At 45.4% G+C, this 21,252-nt stretch overlaps 1 protein-coding gene across 1 annotated transcript in view; it reads right to left on the reverse strand.

Moving 5' to 3' along the window:
- Positions 1-21,252, reverse strand: part of F9 (coagulation factor IX) — a 427,131-nt gene that overhangs the window by 197,313 nt on the left and 208,566 nt on the right. The window contains exon 5 of the mRNA XM_069205987.1: positions 60-194. Within this exon, the coding sequence (XP_069062088.1) occupies positions 60-194 (135 nt within the window). The remainder of the gene's footprint in view (positions 1-59; positions 195-21,252) is intronic.

Here is a 21,252-nt window from a genome sequence, read left to right on the forward strand (position 1 = left end):
GAAACAAATATACATTCAGATAGAAATCTGATTAGCATTACAGTGTTTCAAATTCTTACCAGCTGGTTCGCACGACTTCCCATCTTTTCCTAGTTCGTATCCATGTGCACAAAAACATACAATATTCTTTAAGGGGGTATTCTTGCAGTAGTGCTGGCATCCTCCATTCTTAATAGAGCAAGTAAGAGCTATTTCTAGAACGAGATATTTAATTGACAATTGTGAGTTTATTTGAATTTGATAAAGTTTGCGGTTAAACATTCTTGCTTGCAATATTTGCATAAAAATACTGCATAAGTATCTTGTTTGTGGTGGACACCTTCACATTCATGTGTTCCAAAATCTTTGAAAGTTTAAATTAGGGACATCATCCACAGTCTCCTGGAAAGGTTGGGAATATTGAACAGTCATATGCTCATTGTAAAGCATGTTTTTTATATAACATGAACTTTCTGGACTTACCTTGCACCAAGTAGTGGTGTAGCAAACGTGCCAAGGACCCTAATGCAAGCAAGTAAAGTGCCACTCCCTCCCGTTTGATGGCAAAAAATATGCACAATTCAGGGGCGGTTTACTCTTCATAATCTGGTACACCAGTGCCATTGCACCTGCTTCAATATTGACAGCTACACCTGTGGCACCACATCCACCATCATTCTAACTGCCAGCCTAAATAGCAAATAATTTAGTAAAGTGTTAAGAAGATGAAATATCTAAACATGATTAAAAAGTGACAACTTAAAAAACTCATTAGTTAATGTATAATATATGTTCCAGTATATGGGCAGGAAAACCATTCTCTTTTTACACTTCATTAGGGCATTTTATTTCCAGAAGAAATTGACCTGACAGGATGAATGGAAAAGGGGCAGAAACATGCATGTGTTTGATAGGAAAGCTCCCCAGTCCCTTGTGTATGTAGGTTTCACAAAGGGTAAAAAGAACTACAGAATCATGTGAAACCATGAGCCAGTCTGTTAACAAAGTGTTTGTTGTACAGAATCACAAACTCAAATAAGCTTTACATGTAGAAAAGTTTACATTGTACATTAAGTTGTAAAAGAAGAAAGATTAGAAACTAACTTCATCAAAAGTAAACATTGATTGGTTAATTAGCACAAAATGTGTGCATACAAAACAATATAAGGAAGCAAAAGGTAGTGGGAATATTCATGCAACGAAGTCTGTTCAAGCATGACCCTCCCACTATCTTACTCTCAACAAAGTGAAGAGAAAGACATCTCTGCTAATAAGGAGTGTAGTTCAATCACAGATAAACCTCCTTTAAAGTCTTGATCCACCCTATTATTTATGAGAGCCTTACATCACGTTTGCACCATGAAACGATGCAAAGCCACTTTGTGTACTTTTGAGTGGCCTCAAAAAATCTGGAATAGCGTAACACGGCGTAAGTCACTGCGTTGGGCTACTCTGCCCTGGCCATGCTTTCCATGGGCATTGCAGTGGATGTATCCAAGCTCCCTATATTTATAAGACCTTTTGCCACACTGTACTTTTTGGGGTGCCCGATCCTGCCCGAGTACCCCACGAGCAACTCCAAGTTTGAAGGATAGCCCAGGGAGCCCACACCCAGCTCTCCTTGCCGGTGCAGCAGCTGGAGCTGAAAGTTTTATATTGTCTGCCCGCTCCTGTTGGCAGATGCGCACACTCTGACTGGCCTCCCTGCTCCCCTCAGACACAGATGTGGGGGAGGGAAAGGCTGTACACGTGGGGGGAATGTGCTTCTCTTCAAGCACAGGGTGTCCAGGGATGGTGTCTTGGACCCCATCCAGTAATCAAGGGGAACATGACATCACTCCCTCACCAGCACCTCTTCATGGGGCCCAGGGACTGGGGTCCTGGGCCCCACTCTTTTTCTCGCATATACCTCGACGGCCCTCCCCTGAACTCCTCTTGCTCATGGGGTCAAGAAATGGGGTCCACTTCCCTGCATTTTTCCTCCTCTGGGGTCAGCCTCCGGGCCCTGGACCACACCGGAGGCAAACTTGAGTACTTGAGTACAGTGCCGGAGTCCCACACTCTTTGTTACCTGCTTGTCCAAAGTTTGCCCATCTTCCAACAGCCATAACTTGGGCCCTGTTGGGTGGATTTCATTAATTTTGTTTTTGCTGTGCTCCTGGCGGTGAGCCCTTTTTCAGACCGTCTGGCCTCAAAGATCTCAGACCTTCACTTTACATTTCCTGTGGGCTTCTGTTCTCCCATGTGCTGATGCCTAGTCTTCCCCTAACTGGTCCTCAGGGGGTATAAGGGGACCATCTTCCCGGGTCTTGGACAGTGCCCCACTGGCCCAGAGGTCAATTAGAGTACAGTCCTTATGCCAGATTGCAATGATAGGGTTCCTCTTACCAATTGTCCATGGCAGCTGCCTCCTGTTTCACTGTCCAGGAGAAAAGCACATCAAATAGAGAGCTCTTTCCCCTGCGCAGGAACTTTTAAGTGGGGGTGGGAATGTCCAGCAGGGCTTCAACTCTGGCCTATACTGAGGTGCCACATCACTGCTCTGTCCCATTCAAACCTCTCTGCACAGTGTTCTCGGATAGCTCAAAATAACGTCACCCAGGAGTCACTTGCCACAGGAGTTCTGGGGTCTCAGTTCCACTCCTCACTGACATCATTGCCAGGGCCTTCCCCAGCAGCAAATTTTCAAGGGAGCCCTCTTCCTGGTTTAGCTCCAGAGATCTGGACTCCCTCCTTTGTTTAGTGGCCTGGGCCAGGCCCTCTGCCTGGCACAGGATGACAGATGGTTGATTGATGCGGAGCAGCCAGCCTTAACCTTTTCCTGCTCAGGATCTGACTGAAGCACTTTGAATTGCTCCTTTTGTGCGGAGAGGCCTGTGTTTCATCGCCGGAGAGAAAAATAATTAACTCAGCGCAACAGGATCACAAAAGGCCTGTACTCTGATCCTGAGCAGATCCAGAAAAATATGTCATTCCTGGATGACCCATTAGCTGTATAGATATGTCTTTGGACTCTACAGATTTGTTCTTTTCACACAGTTTACACTGTACATCAGTGCAACTTTAGGTGTCAGTAGACCATGGGGAAACATAGCGGGCCCTAAGGCAACCTTTCCCAAAAGCTCATAATGGAGTGTCACTACGTTAAGTCAGTAAACCACACTGACTTTCCCTACATGTATAAATCCACATTATAAGCCCTATTCCAGATCACTACGCAACCCTGCACTGTCCCTTCTGTGCTAGGCTACCTGTGCACTGTTCCCGGGCTGTGCATGTCATGAGTCTCCCACGCACTTATATAAGTGTGCACATATGACCAGCCAAGTGCCTCTTATCCTTTGCTGCATTTCAGCGGTCTTTTCTTAAAAGACTGACATTGGCAGTGAACATGTGCTGTCCATTTTACCATGAGTTTATCGTGGGTGGGTCACAGGTTGTGAGGCTCTCCCACAGTAAAAAGTAAAAAACTAGGTGATCAAAAATTGAACAATCTGGGTGGATTAGATGGGCAGAATCACCTCCTCACACTTCTCACCTGAATCTGTTACTCAAAATGCCACACGAACATGGGTGCTGAACAAGTCAATCAAACGCTGGTGATCAGTGAGTAAAGTAAATACAGAACCCTACTCAAACATTTTGAAGTGACAATCCTCACTTTCTATAATTGAGTACATTGATTCTGCAACACATAAGACTCCCAAAGCAAAGGCTGTTATTTCTTCTTCAAAATCCTGAATGAACCTGAAATGTCTAATGCTGATTTACTCCAAAGCAGTATTGGTGTTACATTTGGCTCCACTGGAGATGGGATTGTCACATGCATTTGCTATTCAAAATGCTCACATCATATACTTTGATAAATTGTTCAGCTGGTTTGTCCACCCCTGGCCATGAGCAGTTCTCACTGTGATTTATGACATGAACGCCAATTTGGGCAAACTCCAACACTTGCAACTTCCCAGGACCACCAACAAACCCATACATCTTTTTCATCCATTATCAAACATTAATCTTCTGTCACATATCAATATGGAGTTATTTCCACCTCCAGCTTCATCATAGGAGTCCACCTCTTGAGGATGTGTTATTTGAAGTTTCCAGCTACAACATCCTCCTCTAGGCATTGTTCCCTTCATTGTAACACAATGCTGCACTCAACACAATCACTTCTTGACATATCGTATACACTATCTAAACTCCATCACCAGTCATCTTCAATTTCTTCTTCCACTGGCAACCTGGACAAGCAGCAAAATTGCTCACCCCTGAAAAATATTCCAGTATGTATTGAAATTCCTGAAGATGATAATGTCATTTAGTTATAAGTAGCATAGCTACACCACTGCAATGGGGAGCACAAGTCATGTAAGTTTTATAATCAGTGCGCAAATAAATTGTAGAACCCAATTCATTTTTGTTTTTAAACACAGGGGCATATTTAATAGCCCCTTGCACATTTCGAATGCCACATTAGCGTATTTCTTACACTAATGTGGCATTAGGAGGCCAAAAACGCTGCACCACAGTTTTCTTAAATATGTCCCACAGCTCTATATTGCCATCACTGCACCTGATTAGCCTACAGAGGAGTATTGTGAAACAATGTAAATGCTGTCACTCTCAGTCTTTCACAGTTCTCTCAGAATACGTAAATGAACTCGACCTGGGCGAAATTTAAATTTCTCCAGAGTAATCTGCAATTTTATTGGAATTTCACATTACACTAATTAGGTGATAAATCCAGCACCAAAGCAACTGCACAAAGTAGAAAAGAAGGCATAGCACTGGCAGCACCCACAATACTTTTTGAAAGCAAGCAGTGCACACAATCTTTGCCCTGTGGGACCAACACAGTCCCGAAGTTTATACAGAAGCTTTGAGGTCCTACTGCCATATAAAACAAAAAGCACTATTCTCTGACTTGAAGGGCAGAAAGCAGCTCAAGCTAAATTCACAAGTTTTTTGCCTCCCAGTACCAATATGTGATTCACGTTCACACAGACAAGTCTCTAGGTTCTGATATAACACAAAAACAAACGGAAGTAAAACAGAACAGTGATGTGTGGTATGCTTGTTTTATTTTCAGCCCCTGGTAATTACTCCGGGCTGCGTTCTAATCCATAATTATTTTGCCCACTATGTCACTTCAGATTAAACCTAGTGATTTGCACATCAGCCCTGGCTCCCCTACAATATGAACAGCTCAGCACAACCCAGAAAAGCTAGATCTTGGTTTGCAGATTCTGCTGCTTGTGATTCAGGGCCAAATGTACTAAACTTTTTGCACGTCGCAAACAGCAAATTTTGCTGTTTAGACATGCAAAAAGCACACAGCGATGCCCAAACCCCGTTTTGCGATTCGGGAACCTGGTTACCAAATCGCAAAATGGGATTGCGAGTCGCAATTAGGAAGGGGTGTTCCCTTCCTAATTGCGAGTCGCAACGCAATGTTGTATTGCTTTGTTACTGCGAACGGGCAGGCAGTGGTCCTATGGACCAATGCGTGCTCTGAAAAAATGAAACAAAAACATTTAAGTTTTTTAGTTTTGTAATGCATCTCGTTTTCCTTTAAGGAAAACGGGCTGCATTACAAAAAAAAACAGCTTTATTTAAAAGCAGTCACAGACATGGTGGTCTGCTGTCTCCAGCAGGCCACCATCCCTGTGAGAGCTGCGAGTCTCAAGGGGGTCGCAAATTGCGACCCCCTTGCAAGTCACAGATAGTGTCAGGGACACCATCCTACATTCCGATTTGCGACTTGCAAATTGCGAGTCATTCTACTCGCAATTTGCAAGTCACAAATCGGAACCTACCTACATCTGGCCCTTGGTGTAAATCTGTTCAGCAGTTTTTGCAAAATTAAGGGACAAAAATATTTGTATATCTAGATGGTGGGTCCAAAAGAGGATTGAAAGCAGGAGTGCTAGTTCAAAAACAGTGCATTCAGATTGGCCTAAGGATCTTTTTTAACCCTTAATTTAAAAAAAAACTTAAAAAAACTACTGAATGGATTTACCCAAAATCACAAAAGTACAACCCATAGACCAAAATCTATCCTCCTGCCAAATATGGTGTAACTCCTTTCAACATTTTTTGCTGTAGCCCTGCCTTAGAAGTCTATGGAAAATGCATGAGAATTTTGCCTTTTGGCTTTACCCTTTTTTCTCAGCTTCCAGACCATCCTTAATCCTTCTATGCACAGGGTAGGCAAGAAAGAGCACTTTGTTGGGAAGTTTGTTGGAGATTTGTCAAACAGTGCCAAAGATATTGATAACACAAAATACTAATTTCTATCTGTTTCTCGTTGTGACACTATGTTTGACAAAAAAAATATTCTATCCTTTTCTAGTACCAAATCTCTGAGTCGTGTTGATGTGTTTATGATCGTGAAATAAGGCATTCTTTTCCTTCATTGAATATGTTTATTCTGCACCTTGTAAAGCTCTTGATGCAGCAACTATTATTTCCATTTTACCATTGCTTCTCTTTGCAGCAACCTGGCCCTTGCTCAAATATACTAGTATGTGTCATAATTATACTTCCCACATTAGTGCCAATTATATCTTTCTTGACTATATGCAGATTCACCATTATGCTTCTGTTTTGGTCGCAAAATGTAGCACGAATGTAGCACTGTACTCAACCATCCAGAAATCGTACCTTTATGGGCTTTTTCCATAGCCTTCATTAAGTCGACCTTCATTCAACACCTCTGTTCGATCAGTGGTGTTCCAAATACACTACCCTATCCTAAACAAACTTGTATCTATCCCTCCTCATGGTTAAAAGTGATTTACTTTAAAATGGCTAAAAACTCCCATAGTCTTTATTGTGCTGATGCACATCCTTTCCATGTACCCGGATATCTTCCGGAAAATACCCTACTCCTTCCTTGAACAATTTACTCATCATTTCTTTGGAAAACATCATATGCAGAAGCTAAGCTAAGTGACATGTTTTTGTACCAATAAGCGCCCTCCGGAGTTATCAATGATGTCCTTTTACAGTTTCATTTGGTAACAGGTCACTGATATAAACACCTGAGCACTTTTCAGGGTGCACGCGTTTTTGTGAATATTAGGACGTTTTTGAGAGTCCTCCCAGATATTGCAATTAGAGTTGTGCAAGTCTACACAGAACCTTAATGACTTGTTCACCAACACTCCAAAGCTACAGAAGCCACATCCTCAGAACGTTCAATAACTAATGTGATTCTCTATGCACATAACTTATGCAACCCTCCTTTGAACTTAAAATAACTTTATGTGATTATGTACAGTCAGGACTGCATTCTCTTGAGTGCAATCCTGTGCTTGAAACAATTTACAATCGTGGGTACCACTCTTAACATCTATTCACATTGTACCCTTTCTCAGCCATATGACTAACTACTACAATCCTGAAATTTGAGATGATTTGGTCAGGATGGTTGATATCCAAAGTCATATTCACTTTCCATTGCTCTTCCTGTACAAACAAGTTTGATTCATACCTTGCCACATATAGTACCAATTTGGCCTCAAGTTCCTAAAATTTTAGATTGACCTCAAATTTAGCAAATAACTCTACCTTCTTCTAACAAAATGCAAATAGGTTAACTCCAGCCTCTTTTAATTAGAATTCATCAAACTTGTTGAATGTCTTATCACCCATTAGAATGATAGGAGACTCAGAATCTGCTAAGGTCCTTCCATAACAGCAATTTATGATGCATTGCAGTTCACTGTATTTTTTCATTTGCACCATAGGTAATTTGAGTGTTTCCTCATCCCCTTCACTGACCATCAAAAAATCGTTTTCATCCTCCTCTACATATCATTCTTCTTCATTTGATGTGTTAATTGCATTCCTTATAGTAGTACTCAAATATTCAAACAACTGTTCATAATACCACTTTGAAAAATATTTGTGTGAAAGCTGTTTGACGTTGCCCATATGTGTCTGACTGTCAAAGTGAAACACATATTGACATTGTTGTCCTGCACAATTGTTAGCCACCACCTATTGGTGGTCCTGCCCTTTCAAAATGCTTGACTTCTTAGACAGTTTCCCCATCACATTGAACCTGTTACTTATCTATTTGAATTCAGTTGTTTCACCAAGGATGCACATTTTTCTCATATATACATCTAACTAAATCCAGATCTTGAAGAATGCAGTGGTGATCACTTTTTTTTCAACATAGAAATTTCTATCCCCCTAGTATCATAAAAGAGGAAGGTAGTTGTGATGCTTGCAGTACTTTCCAATTAGGTGTTGTCAAATACACTTCGCTGTATGTTCAACTGCAAATTCATGCAACAAGGCCACTTCAGTCCATTGCTATGGTGTTGCTATATTTTGGTCCTCAAAACAGCCATACATCTTCTTCCTCTGACATTTGGCATCTGTGTATCATACGCTGTATACAGGTGTTGCACACTACTACTTGTATGCCTGACCACCGATGAAATGATGTGCTCTGATGACATTTTGGATCCTAGAAAATATACATCGTTGTTCAGCACTAGGTCATTTGCCACCATAATGGGTGGCAACTCCACTATTGCAGCGACGGTCTATGTGCTACCCACTTCAAGTGCACAGAGGAAAATTAATGGTATAGACGGGCAGATCACCCAGTGCTGTACAGGTGTACTTACCATCATTGCAAAGTTAGTTGTTTGAACTGTTTATTTAGGTGTGCAGTACAATTACGAATCACAAGCTTTACACTTCCAGCAGCAACGGACCGAAACATTATGGAAATGTCTGATGTCACTGAATGCAAGCAGAACTCTACACATTGTTACCATGAAGATATCTCGGATTCAATGTTACCATATAATGAACTTTGAAATGTGACTATGTGTTTCTATGTAACATTTTTAGTAAAGATAGAGCTAAGTGAGAATTGATACACAACTCCACAATGTCAAGCAGGACCTGTTATTCCTCTCCTTGAAGAAATTTTAATCCAGGCTTAGGGACTTTTTTAACAGTATGGAGGGGTCTGGACATCCTCCAGTTTCTGGAAAAAAACTAAAAACTGATTTCAACCTGCCGGCTGAATTTTCTTCACAATTGGCACATTATGGTCGAGGAAAATCATCAAATTGTTCCTATTTCTTTTTTAGAGTTTATGCCATGAATTGAAGGCTGTTCAATTCCCTTCAAGTGGGGTCCTGAGTCTCTCTAGTTAATAGACTTCACAAGCTATGAAACCATACAGACTTCCATGATGCATGGGAAAAAGCAGATAGGTAAGGACCTATTTGACATAATATGGACCCATGGAAACGTTTAGAGGGCAGAGAACAGTACAACAAATTATAAGGGAGGTAAAAAAGACTTAGAGGGTCATTACAACATTGGCGGTAAAAGCCGCTTACCGCCATGCAGAAGACCGCCAACACACTGCCGCGGCCACGGAATTCCACCACGGTCTTATGACCCACAGCTCGGAATCCGCCAAAATCCAGACACCCACACAAGTCCGCCACACCAAAGGTCAGTGATAAACTGGCGATAACAAAACCTCCACAGTCACGCCAACAGGAATACGCCCACATTAACACGACCCATGAATCCATGCAGCGGTCTTTTAACCGCGGTATTCCATTGGCGGTACACACCCCGTGCTCAAAATACACACACCTTTACAAAACACATCCACATTGTACTATTCGAAATACACACACCTGATACACATACACACACCACTCCCACACATCCAATAAAATATAAAACACAAACCCACATCACCCACAAACCCTTACATCAACAATTGCGACAGAAGGCCAGAGAGAGACACCACCAGAAAGAACAATAGCATCCACAGGCACCCTACACCATCACTCACACAACATCCAAGCACCTCACACAACACACCTCTAAACATCACCCCACACATCACACCACACACCACCCCACACATCACCCACACCACCCCATGGCCCTGCAAAGACACCCCAGGTTCTCTGAGGAGGAGCTCAGGGTCATGGTGGAGGAAATCATCCGGGTAGAGCCACAGCTATTCAGATCACAGGTGCAGCACACCACCATAGCTAGGAAGATGGAGCTATGGCGAAGAATCGTGGACAGGGTCAACGCAGTGGGACAGCACCCAAGAACACGGGATGACATCAGGAAGAGGTGGAACGGCCTACGGGGGAAGGTGCGTTCCAAGGTCTCAAGACTCCACCTTGCGGTTCAGAGGACTGGTGGCGGACCCCCACCTCCTCCCCCAGAACTAACAACATGGGAGGAGCAGGTATTGGCTATACTGCGTCCTGAGGGCCTCGCAGGAGTAGCTGGAGGAATAGACTCTGGTAAGGCAAATCTTTCACTACTTCATCCCCCACCCACCTGCATGCTATCACATACCCCCACCCTCGCCCTCACCCCCATCACTCCAACTCCTCACGTATGTCCCAATATCACAAACCACACATCCCAAACCCAGGCCCTGCATGTAACACCAAAGCATGGACACCCATCACCAAAGCATGTCCACTGCACATACCCATACACCCCCCTAAACCATTATCACACAAGGTCCTACACAGGAATGCAAGCACTGGGGTACAGGGTCAAACACCCATTGCACACCATGGCACACACAGATGGCATAATCATGTCTTTACACCCCTGCAGGACCCCTACCCAACGTCACCGGACTGGAGGGTCCAAACATGTCCACTCCACCCACAGAAGAGGCCCACAGTGATGACAGCAGCTCTGTCCAACTGGATCAAGATGACCAGCCCAGCCCATCTGGGACCTCGGGACAGTCAGTTCCCCACACACTGGCACAGGCCACTACAGAGCTACTCCCCTCTGGAAACACCAGCACAGCACCCACCCACCCAGCGGGCCCTTCCCTCTGTCCCCAGGACACGTCAATCAGCAGTGTGTCCACCACTACAGGGAACCCAGGCTAACCCACCACCCCAACAACACCAGGGACCTGGGGGCAGTGGCAGTGGGCACACGGTTCAGGGGACAGAGGCCCAGGAATACATGGGAGCTGGGAGGGCTGTTGTGCGACAGGGGGAGGACAGGCCCAGGGAACCCACTCTCCACGAGGCCCTCTCCAACATCATGGGAGCCTACCACCATTCCCAGGAGACGATGGCAATGGTACTGGCCAAGCTTCAGGAGACCCAGCGGCTGCAGGAGGAACAGTATCTGGGCTTCAGGGAGGAACTCAAATCCATCAATTCCACCCTGGGCACCATTGTGGGGGTGCTGAAGGAACTCATCAACACCAGAAGGGACACTGTGGCACAACAAGGGACCCCTGACACTAGCCTGGACGATGAACTGCCCACCACCTCCGCTGGCGCTAGTGGACAGGAGGTACCGCCACAGGACCACGACACCAGCACCCCACCTCCTGCAGATGGAGAACCACCCTGCAAGCGGTCCCTGATATCCAGGACAAAGACAGAGAACAATGCCAAGACCCCCGCCAAGAAATGAGAGCACCCTGAATGTCATCCTTCTGTCCCACTTTGTCACCCTGTCCATACTTAAACTGCCCCAGCTCCACTTCCTATGCCCCTTTGGACAATGCACCTGTGAGGCTAATAGACTGGACTCCGCCATGGACATTCCTCCACCATCTCCCCTGACCATTTTACAACCCCCTTCACTTTTTTGCCCTTAAATAAACACCCTTAAATCACAAAACAATCTGGAGTCAGTCTGTGCTTTCACAATTGTGTATTTGCATTAACTGAGGGAAATAGCAATGTCCATTGTATTGTCAACATACCTATGTCACACAGCTCTAGTCCATGCGGAAAGAAAGCAGATGTCACACAGTGGGACCCACATCTGTGAAATCGTAAGGGAAAGTGACAACTCAGTGACCATACACTGGGTGAAAATGACAGACAGATGAGAGGTAGTAGAATTAAATCAGATGTAGCAGGCAGTGTTGTCTTCTTACCTGTGTCTCACTGGAAGTATTGGTGGATCACCGTGTTCCTGTTGTCTATGTCCTCTTCTTCTGCTTCCTCGTCTTCACTGTCCACAGTCTCCACAGCTGCCACAACACCTCCATCTGGACCATCCTCCTGCAGAAAAGGCACCTGTTGTCGCAAAGCTAAGTTGTGAAGCATACAGCAGGCCACGATGATCTGGTATACCTTCTTTGGTGAGTAGAATATGGAACCACCTGTCATATGGAGGCACCGGAACATGGCCTTCAGGAGGCCGAAGGTCCTCTCTATAATCCTCCTAATTCGCCCATGGGCCTCATTGTAGCGTTTCTCTGCCCTTGTCCTGGGATTCCTCACAGGGGTCAGTAGCCATGACAGGTTGGGGTAACCAGAGTCACCTGCAAATGGCGACGGACAACTGTTAGACACACACTAACTCATAGGGACCCAGACACCTATTCACACTGTATATGGTCCATGTCCTTACCTAATAGCCACACATGGTGCCTCTGGAGTTGCCCCATCACATAAGGGATGCTGCTATTCCTCAGAATGTAAGCGTCATGCGCTGAGCCAGGAAATTTGGCATTCACATGGGAGATGTACTGGTCGGCCAAATACACCATCTGCACATTCATCAAATGGTAACTCTTCCGGTTTCTGTACACCTTTTCACTCCTGCGTAGGGGGACCAAGACCACATAGCACCTATGATGTTGGTGATATGTCCAAGGGCATAGAATCACCTTTCACTGTAGGCAAATCCTCCACCTGAGGGAAAACGATGTAGCTCCACATGTGTTTCAGCAGGGCAGACAACACTCTGGACAACGCGTTGGAAAACATAGGCTGGGACATCCCTGATGCTATGGCCACTGTTGTTTGAAAGACCCACTTGCTAGGAAATGGAGTACTGACAGCACCTGCACTAGAGGGGGGATTCCTGTGGGATGGCGGAGAGCTGACATCAGGTCTGGCTCCAACTGGGCACACAGTTCCTGGATTGTGGTACGATCAAGTCTGTAGGTCATGATCACATGTCACTCCTCCATTGTCGACAGGTCCACCAGCGGTCTGTACACCGGAGGATGCTGCCATCTCCTCACCTGCCCCAGCGGACATTGCCTATGGAGGAGAACAGCGAACAGAGAGTCAACCAACTCTGAGGTACGTAAACACAACTTAATCAGAAAATGTTTGCAAATCGACATATGGCTGTATTAGTCTTTAAGTAAGGCCTAGATATGTGTGACACAGTCCAAAATAATGCCATGTGGGCCCCTGAAATGGCGGCTGCCTGAACTGTAAAGTGGGATAAGGGGATATGAGGTAATTGCGCTGACGTTGTACACTGTCGCGGTAGGCGGTCGAAGACAGCGGCACAATCCTACATTGGTTAACATTGGACCCTGGGGCGTGGCTTCGGGCGTCAAGATGGCGGTCGCACTCTAAGAGTGCTCTGGACTCCTCCGTCATCCGCCCGCAGTAGCCTTTTAATATCCTGTACTCACATACATCGCTGGCTGTCCCAGATAAATCCGAAACCCAGCCGAGGTTCGGATCGCCTCGACGAATGAGATCTGATGAGGCCCGGAGGCCCGTGATGAGCCGGACCTGGCACGGTGGTAAGATGGCGCGGCGCCGTTGACAAACCGGCACCCGGACCTGGGCCACTGGGACTGGCCGAATAGCGGAGGGGCCGAGACCGTGACCCGCTGCCCCAACCCTGGGGGAAAAAGATGACCTGGGCGGCCCCACATGCGCCAGGACCAAGACGCCCTGGGGAGATGCGGCGGCAATGACCGCCCCCCTGGGCATGGAACCCATCCACTCCAGACTGCAATGCGTGCGACACCGGTGGCCTTCTGGAGCATGCAAGCAGCTCCTGAGTCCCGGGACCCCCGCCGAGGCCTTGGCGCACGGCGCCTGGGAGGACCGGTCCGCCCAGAGTGGGAGGCACTGGACCGCGTCTGGCGGCCGCACAGAGTGGGCCGATTAGGCGGCAAGGGACCGGCCCGAGTGACTGAGGAGCGGGGTGAGTTGGGACCCCGGTGGGGACCGCAACCAGCGAGCTGAGGCTGGGGATACCCCCTTCTCGCCCGCAAAGCAACCCAGAATTTGGCCGAGCAAGAAAGCGGAGGGGCAGGCGAGCCGCGGGAGACCCATTGCCACCAGAAACCTAGACGACCCGACGGGGCGGTGAGATCTAAAGGCCCCAGCCTGGAAATTAACGTGCCTGCACTCAGAGGCCCCCCAATATAAAGTCGAACTGCGTGCTGCATTAGGGGTGTGGGCCCTGGTCCCCCCCCCCCGGACCCTTTCCTTCCCTGGGATGGTACCTTTGACAGACAAAACTGTGCGGCGGATTGAGAGCTCTCTTCGTGGGACCGGCTGAGGGTAGCAGTCCAGGCACGAATGGCGTGGAGGCAAACAGGACACCGTCTGGAGAAGTGAGAGTTGTCTGAGGTCCTGCTGCTTCTGGCCGGATAAGCCCCGGGTCCAAGTGCGTCACCTACGTGGAGGCAGATGCCTACGTTGATGCCAGAGAAATGGAATGAACCCAAGCTAGGGTGCTTCGGATTATAACAAGCTAAAACCATATTAAGATATAACTAAAATCTAATTAAAAGCTTGTTAAAATAGCTAAAACATACAAAGAGACAAAATGTCAACCATGACAAGCAGAGCGGGCCAAAGTTAAAGGCAATTTTTGGCAAAACTTCAAAAGTTTAGAATAGGCCAATAGTCAAATTTAACAGTTGTCATGATCTTGAAGAATGTCTTCAGAGCCATCGAAAAGAAGGGCATTCAGGAAAGAAGCTGCATTGTCAGTTGTTAGATCAATGACAAGATTGGCAGATGGATCCACAGAGCAGTTGTGGGAGGTGCTGGACCGCGTCTGGCGGCCGCACAGAGTGGGCTGATTAGGCGGCAAGGGACCGGCCTGAGTGACTGAGGAGCGGGGTGAGTCTGGGACCCCAGTGGGGACCACAACCAGCTAGCTGAAGCTGGGGACGCCTCTGTACCATCTGCTCGCCCGCGAAGCAACCCAGAGTTTGGCCGAGCAAGAAAGCGGAGGGGCGGGCGAGCCGCGGGAGACCCATTGCCAACAGAAACCTAGATGACCCGAGGGGGCGGTGAGATCTAAAGGCCCCAGACTGGAAATTAACGTGCCTGCACTCAGATGCCCCCCAATATAAAGTCGTACTGCGTGCTGCATTAGGGGAGTGGGCCCCATCCCCCCACCCTCCTGGACCCCTTCACTCCCCGGGATGGTACCTTAGACAGACAAAACTGTGCAGCGGATTGAGAGCTCCCTTTGTGGGACCAGCTGAGGGTAGCAGTCCAGGCACGAATGGCATGGAGGCAAACAGGACACCGCCTGGAGAAGTGAGAGTTGTCTGAGGTCCTGCTGATTCTGGCCGGATAAGCCCCGGGTCCAAGTGCGTCACCTACATGGAGGCAGATGCCTACGTTGATGCCAGAGAAATGGAATGAACCCAAGCTAGGGTGCTTCGGATTATAACAAGCTAAAACCATATTAAGATATAACTAAAATCTAATTAAAAGCTTGTTAAAATAGCTAAAACATACAAAGAGACAAAATGTCGGCCATGACAAGCACAGCAGGCCAAAGTTGAAGGCAATTTTTGGCAAAACTTCAAAAGTTTAGAATAGGCCAATAGTCAAATTTAACAGTTGTCATGATCTTGAAGAATGTCTTCAGAGCCATCAAAAGGAAGGGCATTCAGGAAAGAAACTGCATTGTCAGTTGTTAGATCGATGACAAGATTGGCAGATGGATCCACAGAGCAGTTGTGCGCAGCAGCCCCAGGAGCAGCATCATCTGCAAGGGCAGCACCATCCAGAGTGCCTAAAGGAGCTAGACAGTCCACCAAAGGTGGCTCGTAAGTGGCCTAGCAAATTAGCCTCAGTCTCATGGGGCACGACCGTGAAAGAACCCTCAATAGGAAAATCAGTAGTCAAGGCATACAGAAGGTAGATGTTTGCAAGAAAGACTGGTTGCAAACACCAAAGGACTGTTCGGAATGACAGTGACCAATCATGTTACAATTTTTCCAGCAATGGAGCACCAAAGAACTGCACCATGCTATTACAGCACAACTGGGCTGGTGGTAGTAGCTCCATCACTCAGCTTAGCTGGAAAGGCACATCCACAGCGAATCAGGAACAACAGGAGTAGTATCCCACCGATCAATGTCAAAGTCACAGGGAAGCTGCCAAACATACTTGAAGGCTGAAGGAATGACTCCGAAGACCATCTGGAACATAGAAACAAATCCAGACCGACAGCCTTAACAAAAAAGTGCACAATCCCGGTAGAGGCTCAAAGCATTGATGTTAGACTTGGCATCCTTGGCATGGTCTCCTGTAATTTTTTGCCTCTGCTTCCCAGGTTGTTGCTGTGTTCTGGACTCTGTTTTTGCTTTTTTTGTTACTCTGGGCACTTTACCACTGGTGACTAGTGTTAAAGTGCAAGTGCTCTCTGTGTAAAATGTATCTGCAATTGGCTTCTCTGTGATTGACACATTTGATTTACTAGTAAGTCCCTAGAAAAGTGCGCTAGAGGTGCCCAGAGGCTGTAAATCAAATGCTGCTGGTGGACCTACAACAGTTGTTGAGCCACCCACATGAGTAGCCCTGTAAACATTGCTCAGACCTGCCACTGCAGTGTCTGTGTGTGCAGTTTTAAACTGCTAATTTGACGTGGCAAGTGTACGCACTTGCCAGGCCCAAACCTTTCCTTTTTATACATGTAAGACACCCCTTGAGGTAGGCCCTTGGTAACGCCATGGGCAGGGTGCATTGTATGTTAAAGGTGGGACATGTTCTGATGTGTATTACATGTCCTAACAGTGAAAAACTGCCAAATGTGTTTTTCACTGTTGTAATGCCTATCTCTCTCATAGGTTAACATGGGGATTGCCTTTAAATAATATTAAAGTGCAGATTCCCTTTGAGAGCAGATAGAAATTTGTAGTTTGGAGTCTCTGAACTCACAATTTAAAAATAGATCTTCTATTGACGTTGGTTTTTAGACTGTAAGTTTGAAAATGCCACTTTTAGAAAGTGGGCAATTTCTTGCTTAAACCATCCTGTGTCTGTTTGTAGATTCCCTGTCTGGGTCAAACTGACAGTTGGGCTGTTTGTGAATCTCCCATAGACAGTGACACAAAGGGAGCTGGGGGGGTAGCATGAACATTCTGATGAGCCATCTGGGCTACAGTGGAGGGAGGAGTGGTCACTTACACCTGAATGGGCTGTGCCTGCCCTCACAAGATGCAGTCTCCAACCCCTTGGTGTATGTCTATGGCCTGGCCTGGGAAAGGCAGGATTCTGTAAACAACGGAAACTTCCCTTTGAAGTTTGTCTACTACAAAGGCAGAAAGGGGTATAAGTGCTGGACCCAATCCCCAGACTTTATATTTTTTCAAGATCACTTTTGGATTCAAGAGGAACCTCTGCCAAGGAGAAAAGCTGAAGAGCTGAGGAGAAGTGCTGCCTCTGCCTGTGACTGTGCTGGGTTCAGCTTTCCTGTAGAAGCTGCTTCTGTCTATGAAAGGGGATAAAGACTGGACTTTGTTGTGCATTCATGCTTGAGAAGAATCTCCAAGAGCTTGGACTGAGCTTGCCTCCTGTTTTGAAGTCTCTAGGCCATCATAGACTTCCTCTGCCAGCACCTGGACTCCTTGCTGAGACTCCTGCCCTGCCAAGTGGTGCCCTATCCAGTCCCTGGGCCCTTGAAAGGTGAAGTTGGCAGAACAAAGACTGAAGTCCACACACAGGACATCATGCAGGGACATTTTTGATGCACCATCTGCAACGCACCACACACTTTGCAGATGAAATCGACTCTCCACCTGCTTCGCAGCTGGGAGATCGATTCATCGGAGCTGGAGAAGCAATGCAACACTCGTGTGCGGCTGCTGATAGTGACGCAAACCCCCAACCAGTGTGGTTTTCCAACACCTTGCGTCTGGATTTCTCACGCTTCATCTTTGGGCTTCAAAGTAATTTTAAACCTGCACAGATTTGAAGTGCCCCATCCCGAAACCGACGTATCGCTCTCTTGTGAGGGAGAAAAATGACGCATCGCTGACCCAACTGGAGAAGTAAATGATACACAGCCTCACTTGTGAGTAAGGAATCAATGCATCTTTGACTTCTCCGATGCACGCTCACCCGTGTGGCTTTATTTTTGATGCAAAGCAGGTACTTTGTGTAAAATCAACATTTCCATATAGGCGTAAAACTCTTATTCTTTCAAAAATTCATACGTTGACTTGCGGATGTTGGATTTTTTGTTGTTTTAGTCTTGTTTGATTTAGGTAAATACCTTTTTTTCTAAACTAGTATGGTATCCATTTTATAGTGTATTCACTGTATTACTGTGTGTGATGGTACAAATGTTTTACACATTGTCTCTGGGTTAAGCCTTTTTGCTCGTGCCAAGCTACCAAGGGGGTGAGGGTGCGTTAACGAGGTGTGTTTCTCCTTTGCCCTGACTAGAGTGAGGGTCCTTGCTTGGACAGGCGGTAACCTGACTGCCACCCAAAGACCCCATTTCTAACAGTTGAATATTCTGGAAGCCAGCTCTCCAAAGTGCTTGGGGAAGTTAGTATTTAAAAAGGGATTGTATCTCAATTGATGATCTTTCTATCTGGAGAGTATACATCTCTCTAGCTGATGTAGCAGTAGCACCTTTAGTCTGCTCAGCTTCTCATAATTTACATTAGTAGTATCAATGTGAGGCAGCATTTCTGGTACTCTTATCTCTTTGTGTGGAGGGAAATAAAACATGTCTGCAACACGTTACAATCTTAGAGACTGAAATTGCGTAGGCAATTCCTGGTCTCATAATGCAATAGCTTTGTTAATTCAGGACCACATAACTCCAATTGGAATTTCCAACCTTTCTCAGTAGAATATGACATCCTGGACAAATCAAAGGACAGGGGTACCCTTTAGAAAACAGGCCAAGTTTGAGACCCCTACATTGCAAAGGCCATGAAGTGATACCTGTTTGCAAATCATTGAATTACTAACAGTAGTCTCATATTTGCTTCCGCTGAGGAAGACCTCCGTTTCGCTGTTCAAACATTTATATTCCAAGGGCAACTCCTACTCTTCTTTAATGTAGCTATCACCTAACCACCTGGGCAGATTTTTAATGCCATGTACGAGCCATACTGTCTATAAACTTTCTGCAACCGTGAAAGGCAACTTTTCTACCTTTTCTATGTGAAACATGGTGTAAATCGCTTCCCTCTTTGCCACTGTCTGTTGTTCCCTGGATAGCTTTAAAGCATTAAACAGGTCACTACTGTTAATATAGTTCCATGGAACGCGGCCACTTTTCAGATCTGTAGCGTCCAACCTAACTGCATGATAGAACGCAGTTGACTTTGTCCATGGTGTAAAAAGGACATGTCATTCTGAATGATGTCTATCGCAAATGACACTATATTATTAAAGGAGTATATCCTGTTGGACAGAGTGGTCCTGCCACTATCAACAACAGCTGAAGCTTTTTCCCAATTTTCCTTATCAATCTGCTTTAAAAGCACAGCAGCTTCAATTTGAAAAAGCTTCCAGACCTCATTGTATATGGCATAGATGAATCTTTTAGAGTGTGGCTTTCTTGGATGTAACAAGAAGTCCTGCAAGTCTATATCTTCAAATAGAGTTTAAGATGTTCCCTAACTGCTCTAATGTGTTAGTCTATAACCACTGTTGGCACAGCTTACTCACACTGTATGTAGTAACTATACCCAAGTGTTGACCCGAGATAAAATTAAGGTCCGTCCGGCTAATCTTGAAACCCTCTAAGGAATTCACAAGTCTATATCTTCAAATAGAGTTTAAGATGTTCCCTAAATGCTCTAATGTGTTAGTCTATAACCACTGTTGGCACAGCTTACTCACACTGTATGTAGTAACTATACCCAAGTGTTGACCCGAGATAAAATTAAGGTCCGTCCGGCTAATCTTGAAACCCTCTAAGGAATTCACAAAACACTCCTGACACCCATTTGTGGCTATTGGCTATAATAACCACCCGCCAGGACTGTAAAGTGAAGAATCATAGGTACCAGCCTGAACCTTTGAAGCTAATTCTTCCTCAATGACGTTCAGGAAGGACTTCCAATTGGTGAATTGTGGCGCATACTGGGTGCATTCATTTCCTTCATTTTTTATATTCCCAGACAGGATGTTTGTTGAATTGTGCCATTTAAAAAGACAATTTGCATAGGAATAAGGCACTCCCTAAATAAAGTTTCCCTACCCTAAATTTGACAATATTGTGTTCTCCATACACTCTTTACATTAATAGGGTTCTTCCAGTATTCATAGCCCTTAAGTGCAAGCCGGGAAACAAAGGTATCAGAATAAATCAATTTTGTGTTTGTTAGCAAAAGTTTCCTAATTTTAGAAGATGGTAGCTTGAAATAGTATGACTCTGCATTCTTAACTTCATGCCAGAAAAATATGTGAATTTATCTGAATAATGTTTTGGGCTCCCCATAGGTGGAGTTGAACAGTGTTCCCACTGTGTGTAATTAACTACTGTTATATGTCTAGTTGCACTGTGCATTTAGTAATGTCCCTAAGTGTTATAACAGAATATTTCTCCATAATTTTTTGTGTTAGTGTACCCATCATCACTTTCAAATACAGTGTAATCCTTCAATTCAGCTATCATGGAGTCAACTGCCTGAACATCCCAGTCATCGGAAACAGGTGTGATTACATTAGTCACTGAAATCTTAAAGACATGTGAAATTTGAATGAACTCTGTAGGCCCGTATATATCAAACGGAACTTTCTCCCACACAATCCCATCAGGAATTGGTTTTGCTGAAATGCCTACAAGGGACAAGTCTCTTTGGACCTCATGTGAGGAAAAATATGGAGGTAAGACTTCATCAATAGGCTCAACAGAGAAGCGTTCAGGAAGGTAATGACCATTTATAAGAAGAAGGAAAAAACAGTCACAAAACCAATCCATCATAAAAACACAAGCACTGTCAGAAATATCCACAAATAGTTGTATGGAGAAATTAAACAGTTGTTTTTAAGCCGTATATACAGTATACGATTCTTTGAAACAGTTTCAGCTGCAGGTGTTGATTAAGGTGATTAAGATCGATGAAATAACCAGAATCAGTCTCTGCAAACACAGAAGCCAGTGCATTACTGGTGGATGGATCCACTTCGTTTGGAGGCTCACAGTAGATGATGTTGTCAGTTTGTGTGGTGTTGGAGTAGAAGTCAGCCACATCTTAGGGAGGTGTTCTCATTGAGGTGGTGAAAGGAA

This window comes from Pleurodeles waltl, chromosome 2_1, assembly GCF_031143425.1.
Source record: "Pleurodeles waltl isolate 20211129_DDA chromosome 2_1, aPleWal1.hap1.20221129, whole genome shotgun sequence".
In the NCBI taxonomy this organism is placed as follows: domain Eukaryota; kingdom Metazoa; phylum Chordata; class Amphibia; order Caudata; family Salamandridae; genus Pleurodeles; species Pleurodeles waltl.